Source organism: Erinaceus europaeus, chromosome 1, assembly GCF_950295315.1.
Source record: "Erinaceus europaeus chromosome 1, mEriEur2.1, whole genome shotgun sequence".
Classification (NCBI taxonomy): domain Eukaryota; kingdom Metazoa; phylum Chordata; class Mammalia; order Eulipotyphla; family Erinaceidae; genus Erinaceus; species Erinaceus europaeus.
Genome location: NC_080162.1, coordinates 11,507,979 through 11,521,028, shown reverse-complemented (window position 1 = coordinate 11,521,028; position 13,050 = coordinate 11,507,979). Strand labels below are relative to the sequence as shown.

General features: G+C 47.1%; 1 protein-coding gene across 2 annotated transcripts in view; it reads left to right on the top strand.

Moving 5' to 3' along the window:
- Positions 1-3,239: 3,239 nt before the first annotated feature.
- Positions 3,240-13,050, top strand: part of CCDC6 (coiled-coil domain containing 6) — a 146,888-nt gene continuing 137,077 nt past the window's right edge. Inside the window, exon 1 of one of the 2 annotated variants that reach the window (XM_060191149.1) lies at positions 3,240-3,950. In XM_060191149.1, coding sequence (XP_060047132.1) covers positions 3,630-3,950 — 321 coding nt within the window. In that variant the 5' untranslated portion in view covers positions 3,240-3,629. The remainder of the gene's footprint in view (positions 3,951-13,050) is intronic. The other variant, XM_060191067.1, reaches the window with a different exon arrangement.

The window sequence follows — 13,050 nt, the reverse complement described above, 5'->3', positions numbered from 1 at the left end:
GGATGCCGGTTCAAGCCCCTGGCTCCCCACCTACAGGGGAAGTCGCTTCGCAAGCGGTGAAGCAGGTCTGCAGGTGTCTCTCTTTCTTTCCCCCTTTCTGTTTCCCCTCCTCTCTCCATTCCTCTCTGTCCTATCCAACAACGGCATCAATGCAACAAAAACAATAACAAGAACACATTGCAATAAAACTACGTTAGTTTTTTTCTGTTTTTGTTATGTTTTTTGCAGCTTGAATTGAAGGGAAATGGAAACGCTGTAATTTCTCCAAAGGACGCCGTTATCTAGATCTGTCTCTTCATCCTCCAAGCAGCACACACATATATTGCATTGTCTCGGAAGTCACGATGGACTTTTGCACAGAAAAACAGAAAACTATGGCACGACTTCTTCGACAAACCCACTAGGTCTGATTAATGACCTCTAAACAAGCTGAGGCGGAGTTTTATAATGATATTATTGGTTCTGTAACTAGTGTTTCCATTGTGATGCTATTACTGAACCAGTGTTGTGATGAACGATTTACTTATAAGGGACACACTTTTACAAAAAGTAGAAAATAAGACAAGCTTTTGTTTTGCAGCAACAATAAAAACGATGGTGGAAAAAATATTCTCCAATTTCTTTTCATCTGTAACAGCAGAGCTTCAGAAGATGGATTCATTCCTCTGTTACATCTTCTAAGCACTAGATTGCCTACAAGTATCCTATCAAAATGCGGTTTCCCTTCAAATTGTGCTCAATATCAATCCACTGTTGAACTTGTCATAATGTGGGCCCTTTAAGAAGGCCAGGCACTTTTAACTCCACCCCTCTGCTGTTTTGAAGCCATAAATCCAGCTTTTCTCAGACAGTAAATTGATGATAAAGCTGAGAGCCAACCTGCCCTGCCCCCCCCCCCCCCCCACAGGAATGTTTCTGAGGCAATAAACTCTAAAAGTGGAAGAGTTAAGATTCTATGGGATAAGGAACAATAGAAACTTGTTAGGTATGGACTCCCGTCCCACACTTGAGATTCCATCTATGTGCTGAATAAAGTGAAAAGAATGTTGTCAAATCTGAGTTTCCCCTGTGATGTTACTCCCAATTCACCCAGCAAGTAAGTTTTCTTCATGCAACTTCCAGCTCAATAAGCTGCTTGTCCCATGTCCCAGATTCCCAAAAGGCAAAAATTGGGGAGTGAAATAAATTCCAACGAATATTAAACTGGATTTCTAATAACAGAACTATTTACATTGGCTGTGTCTGTGAGGAGACAAGCCACTCCCCCCCCCCCCCCCCAAACAGTGACTGAATCCAGAAGTCCTTTAGCACTGAGACAACTGGGGGAAATTTGGGGTTTATTTGCAGTTGGCATTTCTGAGCTGTCTGGTAAAAGATGATATCATTTGGAACACATGTAGTTTAAGTTTCCAACAGCCATTGACTAACAACAGTTTAATTAGTAGATCAAATTTAGATTTATAGTTAATGGAGGAATGGAAATAAACATCATTAAAACCACCTTTGAGTCCACCCTAAATCAATAGAAAGTGGCAGGAAAAACAAAACAAAACACACTTTCTTTTTCTAAGTGTTTGCTCTTCCACTGACTAAAGCTTGGAGAGTAAAACTAGTCCAGTCAGTTTCACTTTCCAATTTTTATCCGTGAGAGCTGTTATAGCAACGATATATTTAGAACCAGCTCACCTGACTTTAAAAAAAAAACAAAACTTTATTTATTGGATAGAAACAGCCAGAAATCGAGAGGGTAGGGGGAGATAGAGAGGGAGAGGGAAAAGGAGAGGGAGAGGGAGAGAGGGAGAGAGAGGGAGGGAGAGAGAGAGATAGAGAGAGATGGACCTGCAGCCCTGTTTCACCACTTGCAAAGCCTTCCCCACTGCAGATGGGGAACAGGAGCTTGAACCTGGGTCCTTGAGCATTGCAACATGTGCACTCAACCAGTTACGTCACTACCTGGCCCCATTGACTTTCCTTCATGTTTTTTTTTGGGGGGGGGGCGGAGAGGAGGAGAGAGGTAGAATACAAGTTTTTATTTTTATGCTTCAAAACTAGAACCTTGAACTAGACGCTACTATTTTTTTTTAATCTATTAATTTTTCTTTGAGTGAGCAAGACCATAGGGGAGAAGAGTGATCATTAAGTTACAGTCTCATTTCATCATCCCTCTTTGTCTAGCATAATGCCATTTGTAGTTAATCTGGAAATTGGGCACACACACAAAAAGGTTTATCTTTTTAATTTTATTTTTTCCTCCTTGGATTCGATACATGTTAGTGTCTAATCTTGTATGACAAGCCCTGACACTTTCAACAAGATGCAAAGACAAGATGTTGGGCGGAGGAGTTGCACCTAGTTTAAGCAAAGCAGCTCGGAGTGGTTTGAGATTAAGGCAAGAAGGCGTGCACGGGGGCGGAGCAACTCTTGCGCAGATGGTTTCTTAATGAAGTTAACCTGTGGCTGCTGTTGTTTTCACCCCCGTCTTCTTCTGGCAGGGAACTTTCTGTTCTCTTAACGCTATGCAAAGCTTCCTAGTTAAACGCCTTTTTTTGCTTATCAAGAAGATGAACTGCTAAGACTGCGGGTCTGTTTGAAACAGACAGAGGGAGTCACTAGCACACTCAGTCGGTGGGAGATGGGGTCACAGCTGGGCTGGAGCTGGGTGCGGGAGCCGGGCTGACTTGACCTTTCCTCCAGGTGTCCCGGACGGCTACCTAGCTCTCTTCTCTCCTCTCCTCTCTCCTCTCTCCTCTTCTGCTTTCCTTCCTTCTTCTTTCTCTCTCTCTTTTTTTTTTTTTTTTTTTTTTACCAGAGCACTACTCAGCTCTGATTTATGTTGGTACAGGGGATTCAACCTGGGGCTTTGGAGCCTCAGAGTTTCTTTGCATAGCCATTATGCTATCTACCCCCGCCCCTCTCTTTCTTTCTCTCTTTCTTTCTTTTCTTTCCCAGAGCACTACTCTGCTCTGGTTTATGTTGGTGCGGGAGATTGAACCTGGGCCCTCGGAGCTTCAGGCAGGAGGGTTTCTTTGCATAGTGCATCTTGCTATCCACCCCGCCCCCTCTTTTCTTTTTTTTTTTTTTTTGCTAGGAGTCAGTGCGAGCCCGGAAGAAGCTGGGGGGGGGGGTGAACTGCGGTGAGCTGAAATCAGGGGGCTGGGACTCCACCCCCCCGCCCCGTAGCCCTCCCTCTCCTTGCACCCGGGCGGCTAAATCGCAGCGGGCGCGGGGGTCGGCTCGATCGCGCCACCCCGCCCCGCGCCGCCCCGCCCCGCCCGCGCGTCCCCGGCCGGTCCGCGCGCCCTGGAGGCGGGCCGCCGCAGCGAAGGGGCGGGTCGGGGGCGGCCGTGCCGGGCGGCCTAGCGAGCGCGCCAGGCCCGGGCTGCGGGGAGCCCCGGTGCAGTACTGGCCGAGCCCGGGCGGGGTCTCTGTTCCCCGGCGGACGAGCTCCCTGCGCCGCGGGAAGCGCCCTCTCTTTCCTCGCCGCCGCTCCGAGTCTGCGCCCTGCCGCCGGGCGCCCCGCTCCGCGCTCCCCCGCGCCCGCCCGGCGCCCGCTCATTCGCAGCGCAGCCTCGGCCGCCGCCGCCTCCCTGCTCCTGCTCCTCCTCCTTCTCGCCCAGCCCGCCGCGGCCATGGCGGACAGCGCCAGCGAGAGCGACACGGACGGGGCGGGGGGCAACAGCGGCGGCCCGGCCGCCATGCAGTCGTCGTGCTCGGCCGCCCCGGGCGGCGGCGGCGGCGGCGGGGGCGGCGGCGGGGGCGGCGGGGGCGGCGGCGGGGGGAAGTCGGGGGGCATTGTCATCTCGCCGTTCCGCCTGGAGGAGCTCACCAACCGCCTGGCCTCGCTGCAGCAGGAGAACAAGGTGCTGAAGATCGAGCTGGAGACCTACAAACTCAAGTGCAAGGCGCTGCAGGAGGAGAACCGCGACCTGCGCAAAGCCAGCGTGACCATCGTGAGTGCACCCCCACCCCGGAGCCCTTCACCCGGCACCCACCTCCGCCGGACCCCCCTCCCCTCCCCCCCCCGAGAGGTGGCACCCCGACGCTCCTGGGGACCCGCCGTGGGCACTGCCCCTGCGGCGACCCACCAGCCTCTGAAGGGGTGGAGAGGGTGGTGTTCCATCGGGGCCATGTGCGTCTGATCCGCGAGGCGGTCCAGGCTCCTTGCGGGGTGCGGGGTGCGGGGTGCGGGGCTGCGGAGTGCTGGGGCCGCCATCCTCGTTCCCTTTTCTCCTCTGGGGAGGAGGCTCCTCCCGGGCAGAGCTGTTGGCTGGCAGCGTGGCTGGGGAGGGTGTGTGTGTGGGGGGGCGAGATGGGACTTTTTTTTTTTTTTCTTTCTTTTTTTTTTCTTTTCTTTTCCTTTTTTCATTTTCTAGTTCTGCCATGCCTTGAGGGTGGGGTGGGGTGGTAAGTCTAGCATCTGGGAAAGAGAGAGAGAGAGAGAGAAAGCAGGGGCTTGTTCCGGGGGCCTGGCTTGGGGACGAGGATGGGGGGTGGATGGGCGCGCAATGAGGCTGGGCACTCGGCTAAGCGTCTGGACGGCGCTAGCTAGCTCACCCGGGCAGGGGCCGGCAGAGAGTGGCCGGGAATCCGGGAAGTGGAGTTTGCTGGCTTGGAGTGGGTGGGAAGGGCGGGTTCCTGAACTGCTTGCTGCTTCTGCTCCTCAGTCGTAAAAGCCCTTTCTTAGACTGGGGGGGGGGGGGGGTCGGGATGGGGGCGTGGGCGATATACGACCAGGATTATGCTGCATCTTCTATCGATTTGGACCCAGAAAGTGTAGGAAGCTTGGTTAGATTGAAACCAGGGTGAAAGGGTAGCGTCTGTCCATATGTTCACCTCATTGGTGGAGTGTCCTAGGGATATTTTGCTTTTCAGTCCGATACTTAACTGCGCTCTCCTTTCTGTAGTAGAGCAGGCATTTAGAATGGCCACCATAGTCCTGGTGAGGCGAAACGTGTAACTGGAAAAACTGCACTGTGTGCTCTCAGCAAACGTCGCTGCTAGCTTGCCACATCATTAATATGCAGAATCACTATACAGATAACTCTATTCAGGTCAAAACACTTTCCCAGCCAGGAAGAGAAAAGAAAATGTCAAGAAATCAAGAGGATAACGCTGGAGCAATTGATGGGACTAAACATTCAGATGGAGGGGAAAAAAAAAGATAAGCCATTGGGGATGGATCAGAGATCAGAGAGAGATCGCGGCCTGAAAATGGGCTAGGTTACGGCTAGGATGCTTCTTTGCGAGAGAAACGTCTTCAGTGACTGCGTGTGTTGGTGTGAATGGGTGTGTGTGATCTCCAAGACTGGCTTATCCTTGAAAACGGGATGGCAATCCAGTTTGTTTAGAAAGCAGGTTTCCACCAAAGTGTCACTGTGATCGACAGCCAAAATAGAAATTGACGGTGGAAAGACACTTTGCACACGATTTGAAAAACATCCCTGCCTCTCTAGACTGTAAAGTTCTTTACGTGACCTTTGCGGGAGGAGGGAGGTGGCATGGGAGTGGCATGGGGTAGCAAATCGCAAAGACAGCCACTTCCAAGCCTTCTCTATAGTTTTCTTGGCCTGGAGAGATGGCTCTGGTGAGAGGGGATTTGAGAAGAGGGGTGGTGGTGGTGGTGGTGGGCGGAGTTGGTGGAAGCAGCTTATTTAAGCTTTGAGTTAGTACACGAGAGGGGTTAGTTTCTTGGAGAATGTGAACCGGGGAAAGGGAGGTCAGACTTACATGAAACAGAACCTCTAGCCTCTTGCATACAGGGAGCAATTCAGGCTGTTTTTGTTTGTTTGGGTGGGAGGGATGGTGGGGTGGATAGAGATACTATGAAAGGGTTATCTGTTTGACACTTTGACCATATTATAAGCAGAACTGTAAATTTTACACAAACACATGGGCTTTGTAGGGACATGTTCATTCCTGGGGTATAAGATCAGAGGCCTTCTGAATGCTTGGTTGGCTTGATGAATATGTGAGGTGGTGGCTTTATTTCTGGGTGCTTAGCCGTAACTCAAACTGACATTCAGCCAAATATACTTTCTGGAATGTTCTGTAGCTTACTGAATAAAGTTTTAAAATAGTTTTCCATGATAGCCCGTAGGTACCAGAAGCTTCTCAGTTCTTGTGTCATCTCTTGATGAATGTATTCAGGGAGACAAGCAGTGCTTGTAGTTCACCTGGTTCCTTTGTACTTGGCAGGTGTTACTAAGAAACTCTTGACAAATGCAGAGAAGAGATTCGTTGAAGCTCTTGAGAGCCTTTTGTTAACGGAATTAGGACACAGATTGTGTTGGAGTGGGCTTGATGTCTCATGTATGTAATTTGGGAAGAGAAGTATGTGGGACTCCTTGGAATGGTACTGCGGACATAAGGAGTGCATTGGCCAACACTGTGTCATAGTTTATGCGAAGGCTTAGATGTAAAACCCCTACAACTCTCAAAAATAACTTTTGCTGTGTTGGCAGAATAACTCACCTAGTCAGTGGGCCTGCCCTGCTGTGCTCAGGACCCAGGTGCGAGCGCTATACCCCAAGGCATTGGAGTAAGCTTCAGTCCTGTGGTGTCTTTTCTCCTCTTTCACTGTCTCTGTCTTTTTATCTAAAAATGTCAGTGGAGAGAGATGAGGCCCCAGTGATTGTACAACAAGCAAACAAAAAACCTGACCAAAACATCATTGTTAGCTGCCTAGGAGGTGACAAGTTTAAGATACTCAGGTGAAAACTTAGATTTTTTTTTTTTATTTTTTACTATTTTATTGAGAGGATGATGATACCATAATCATACTAACATGCTTTCCTGACTCCTATTTGCTCCATTCTTTTGATTATCATATTGAAGGTGTTGAGTACAAGAGGCAATTAAGAATCTCTCCTTTTCCCTGAATGTGTTCAAGGAAGGTACTCAGATAATCACTCACCCTGTTTTTTTTTCTCCTCCTTCTTTTAATTAATTAATTAATTAATTAATATTTATTTTTCCTTTTTGTTGCCCTTTTGTTCATTGTTGTCATTATTGTTGTCGCTATTGATGTCGTTGTTGCTGGACAGGACAGAGAGAAATGGAGAGAGGAGGGGAAGACAGAGAGGGGAAGAGAAAGACAGACACCTGCAGACCTGCTTCACCACCTGTGAAGTGACTCTCCTGTAGGTGGGGAGCCGGGGGTGGGGGGGCTCCAACCAGGATCCTTACGCCGGTCCCTGTGCTTTGCACCACGTGCGCTTAACCGACTGCACCACCGCCGGACTCCCTCTTCCTCCTTCCCTATACGTGCTTAACTTTCTCTGTTTGCACCTTCAGGGTTGTTGCTGGAGCTCAGTGCCTGCGTGACTCTTGACACTCATGTGCTTTGCTTTTCTTCTTCTTCCTTCTCCTCTTCCTCCTCTTTTTGATTGAGAGTGAGTGACAGAGACGGAGAAACAAGAGGAGAAATAGCTGCAGCACTGCTCTACCTGTTGTGAAGCTTCCCCGTAGCAGGTGGTGACTGGGGTCGTCATCCTGCTTGGTACTGTGTGTGTTCTACCTGGCCCCCTTCAACATGCTTGATTTCCTTTTCCTTCCTTCCTTCCTTCCTTCCTTCCTTCCTTCCTTCCTTCCTTCCTTCCTTTTTATTTAAACAGTTTTAGTTTTGCAGAAACATTGATTTGAAGGCATGGAAATTCCCCATATACTCCTCCTCTCATCGTCTGTATCCCTCCCCAGCATCCTAATCAAGAAACTGACATTGAAAATTCATGACTACCCCAAACTCAGAATTTACATTAGTTGTTGGCGTTTTCCTTTCTGTGGGTTTAAACAGTTGTATTAGGTTGTCTGAAAAGTCACGATGCATAGAAACACAGGGAAATAATGTCATGACTTTGCTGACAACTCAAAAGTTGGAAGCATCCAGAATTGCTTCTTCCGGCCGGCTCCATAGAAACGCACATATATTTATTTGTATATATGTATATGTGTGTGTATGCTCTTAACATCTTTTCACTGCTTGAGAACTCATTTTTTTGATACTGAGAAATAATATTCCATTGTTTAAATGTGTCATAATTGATTTATCCATTTAGTTATTGAAGAAACTGGTTGCTTTTAAGTTTTGGCAGTTACGAATAGAACTGCAGTAAACATCTGTATGTAGGTCTTTTGTGTGGAGAGACTATTACAACCCATTTGGGAGTGCGATTGCTGTACTGTGTAGCAGAGTATTTTTAGTTTTTGCAAGAAGCTACCAAATTAATTTCAAATGACTGTACTGTTTTGCATTCTGACCAGTAGTGACAGTTCTGATAATCCATAGCTTAATCAGCATTTGATGTTTGTTGTCAGTTTTAGATTTGGCCCATTTTAATAGCATTGCTAGTCTCTCAAAGCCAAGTTCAAAAGTTAATTGAAGCTCTTAGCCAATGGTTATTTCTGTCTCTTTTGATATATACTTTTTTTTTTTCCCTGATGAAGTTACCCATTTTTAAAGGTCTGGTTTCATGGTTTGCATTCTCAGTATCTCTATGTCAGAACTAAAATTATGGGCAATAATCAATTGTACAGGTTCTTTGTTCATTCATTTTAAATTGTTATCCATGTTCATAGTTCCTGGGCATGCCTGGGAGTTAGAGCTTGTCTCTAGTGTGATTTATTTTGAGACTTAAAGGTGGGATGAAGTGTTTTGTTACTCTCCATCCCCACCTCCTCCAGTAATCAACAGTGGAACTAGGCTTCTAATTAGGCCTCATAATTTCTTCTTTTGTGTGGAGGTCAACAAAAAACAATAAATGACCTTTTGGACTAGTATTAGTTGTTGGGTTACATCTATGGGGCTTGTGCTGGGAGTGAAAATGTGATTGGAAGTTATCTCCTTTGTTGTGGTCAGGGATGTTCAGGGTGATGGTCTCTGTGAAGATGAGAGATGCCTCTGTGGGTAGTAAAAGGATGACATCTAAGGCCTTACCTAATTTTCTGTTATCTCCATATTAGCTGGGCCTCACACCTGGCTTAACTAGTTCACTAAGAAGTGCCTTTTCCAGATAGGCTAAGACTCTTCAGAATGTGTTTGGTTGAAAGTAAGAGGCTATAACACATTTCTAGCATGTGTATGTCTTTCTCTATGCAATAAGTTCTTTGTTGTAGGAATTTATGTCAATATTGAAATAGAAAGCTGTTTGGAAGTTCACCACGAAGACATGTTGGCATGGCATGATTCTAAAAGCCTGTTTTGAGCACCAACGTGCAATGGTTGCATGAACCCTTAAAAGCCCCCATATAGCAAGCGCTGTGGATTTTGGCTTCTTTACTCTGGAAGCCCAATACACTTATTTTCCATTTTTTTAAATTTATTTATTTAAGAAAGGAGACATTAACAAAATCATAGGATGGGGGGGCGTACAACTCCACACAATTCCCGCCACCCAATCTCCGTATCCCATCCCCTCCCCTGATAGCTTTCCCATTCTCTATCCCTCTGGGAGTATGGACCCAAGGTCATTGTGGGTTGCAGAAGGTGGAAGGTCTGGCTTCTGTAATTGCTTCCCCTCTGAATATGGGTGTTGACTGGTCAGTCCATACTCCCAGTCCGCCTCTCTATTTCCCTAGTAGGGTGGGTCTCTGGGGAAGCAGGGCTCCAGGACGCATTGGTGGGGTTATTTTCCATTTTTAAGACTTCATGTTGGCTGGCTTTCTGAAGCAATCAGATTCACATCACCCTCGTACCGAGGTGTAGTGTCCTCCCACCCCCGTCCTGTTTAATAAGTTTCTTAGATTCTTGTGGAAATAGTCAAATGTAGACCCGACTTTGAGAAGGTCTGACCCCATAGCTAGGTCAAATTGTACACCAATCCAGTCTTTTTAAAAGAGGCTATTTTCACATTTCTCTGGCGGCCGTTAAAGTGCTATATATTTGTATGTTTCTTCCATGTGTTTCTAATACTTAGTTCTGTTTGATGATGATGAATCACAAAGTCTTGAGAAGTGGTTGTGGCGACCTTATACGGGATTCTCACTTACTTTGCTGGGGAGGGAACTGAACTCAGAGTTCCAGCCAGAGTTTATGGCGATTCTTGTTTAAGACCAGAAAGACTTGTGATGAAGGTGGTCCTGTTGGAGAGCTCAAGTCTTGCACGTTTGAGTTCACAGGTTTCATCCCGACGCTGCATATGCCAGAACAATAGTCTGTTATTTCCCTCTCCTGCTTGAAATACCTGTTTCTTCCTGTCTGTCTGTCTCTCATTAAATAAACTTCCTTTATCTGTTTGCCTATCTGTCGATCTAGCTATTTGTCTATATCTCTCATTAAGTGAACTTCTATTTTTTTCTTAAAGATTTATTTATTTATGATGGATGTGGGGAGAAGACCGTGCATCATTCTGGTACTTGGGATGCCGGGATTTAACATGACCTCATGTTTGCGGGTCCAGTGCCTTATCTACATCCTGTGCCACATTCTGGGCTTTCCTTTCTCTCCCTCTCCCTCTCCCTCTCCCTCTCCCTCTCCCTCTCCCTCTCCCTCTCCCTCTCCCTCTCCCTCTCCCTCTCCCTCTCCCTCTTCCCTCTTCCCTCTCCCTCTCCCTCTCCCTCTCCCTCTCCCTCTCCCTCTCCCTCTCCCTCTCCCTCTCCCTCTCCCTCTCCCTCTCCCTCTCCCTCTCCCTCTCCCTCTCCCTCTCCCTCTCCTCTCCTCCTCCTCTCCACCACCCACCCTTTCCCTCTCCCCCTCTCCCCCCTCTTTTTCCAGAGCACTGCTCAGCTCTGCCTGTTGGTACCACAGATGCAGCCTGGGGCATCTCACATGAAAGTCCTGGGCTCCCCTGGCTGTGCTATTTACTGGGGCCCTAGATAAATAAGTCTAAAAGTAAATCAAAAAGATAGCCAACAACATAACCAACCAACCAACAAACCAAACCAAACAAAGAAACTGAAAGGCCAAACCAGAGAACCAAGGAGCCACTGGTTGCTTTAAAAAAAAAAAAAAAAAAAAAAAATATATATATATATATATATATATATATATATATATATATATATATATATATATATATCTTCAGTGACTCTTGTTACCCTCTGGATCCAGGTGAACCTTCTGGTGTTTTTTTTTTTTTTTTTTTTTTTAACCAGGCTTGGTAGACTCTCTCCCTTTGTTTGCACTGCAGACCCTTCTATTTTCTAAGCGTTCACTTGGCTGAGCAGCCAGTCCCCAAATGTCACCAGTGACCTGACTCCTCTGGTTTGTACCTTCTGCCTTTAAATGTGTTGTCCACTTTCTTCCTTCTAAATCCAAGTAAGCTGACACCCACACCCCACCGGCATCGTCACCAGCCATGCCCACTAGGTTATGGGACCCTCAGTCACATCTCTGTAAGCGTATATGTTCTGTTGGGGGCTCACTAGTCTTGTGTACACTTATTTTTCAGTGCCTGGGGTATGCAGGAGACTCTGCAGAGTTTGTGAGGTTGTCACTGGGTGAAGGTGCCCCTTCCCCGCCTGTTTCCTCCCCACAGAGGGCTGAGGTGATGATACAGTCTGCTCTACATTGTGAATTTCATAGAACCGCTCTAAAATGGGTGTGCTCCACAGCGCTACACCACCATCTACAAGGGGCTGTTAGAAAGAATTGCTTACATAGACTGCTTCATGAATGGACACACTGTATAATGAGCCCCAATACCTCCAGCCTTTGCCAGGAGTCAAGGGTGACGTTACATGCTACCTTGTAGCGTATGCCTAGACCTTGAGGATACATTTAGCCGCTGAAAACCCGGCAGGTGCCTGTTGGCTTTCCCGGGAGCAGGTAGCTCAGTTCTAAGTGTTCAGACATGTCTCTTTAGTTTTGGTGGTGGTTACATCACTCTAAGCATCACCTTGACTTTTTTTTTTTTCATTTTATTGATTATTGGATAAAGACAGAGAAATTTAGAGGCGGAAGAGGAGATAGAGAGGGAGAGAAAGAGAGAAAGACACACACACACACACACACACACACACACACACACACGCACGCACAAGCAGGTGGGGACCAGGGGCTTGAACCTGGGCCCTTGCACGCAGTAACGTGTGCTGAACTAGGTGCACCACCGCCTGGCCCTTCTCCGATGGATGCCTTTACAGTTGAAAGGCTCCTGGACACCTGGGGGTCCGTGTAGTATGTTAGCAGTGCTAGTGCTGGTGGCATGGAGTTCTGCTGTGGGAAGTTCCCTGTTGGTACACACAGGACTGAATCCTTGTGGATGCCCACAGTGGGATTTGCCAAGTGGAATTTAGGTTTTGACATAGTGTCGCATGTTCGTATTTTTTTTTCCTTCCTTAAGATATGCTTTTCAGAGATGATCGCATCTATACTTAGAAGTGCTAATCTAGGGAGTTGGGCTGTAGCACAGCGGGTTAAGCTCACATGGGGCAAAGTGCAAGGACCGGCATAAGGATCCCGGTTGGAGCCCCCGGCTCCCCACCTGCAGGGGAGTTGCTTCACAGGCGGTGAAGCAGGTCTACAGGTGTCTATCTTTCTCTCCCCCTCTCTGTCTTCCCCACCTCTCTCCATTTCTCTCTGTCCTATCCAACAACGACGACATCAGTCATAACTACAAGAAAACAAGGGCAACAAAAGGGAATAAATAAATAAATAAATATAAAAAAAGAAGTGTTAATCTGAGCTTTTAAACTTTCACCAGGATGAATAGTTATCATCCTGTTCCCTTTACAATTTTTTCCCCCCTAAGTGGGTGGGCGTTGTTTTGTTTTTCAATCACAATGCATTTGCTTTTTGATAGATTGGATTATTGTCCAAGTTTGCTAAGTAAATGATCATGGGTTCTCAATTTGTTCCTGTTTGGTGGGGGTTGAAATGTTCTTGACAGAGAAAGAAAAGCTCTGGAAAATAATTCTAGACATCAGGAGCTTGAAGTGGTGTTAACTCCTGCTTACCCTAAGACCGTCAGATTTTCTTATCTAGAATGTCTGTCAAGCCCACAGCTGTGAATTTTATACCACTGCTTCTACCAGCAGATTACAAACAGTCCTGTCGAGTAGGTGTCATCCTCTTAAGCAGAATACTAAGAAAGGGTTAATTGTTTGATTGCTGGT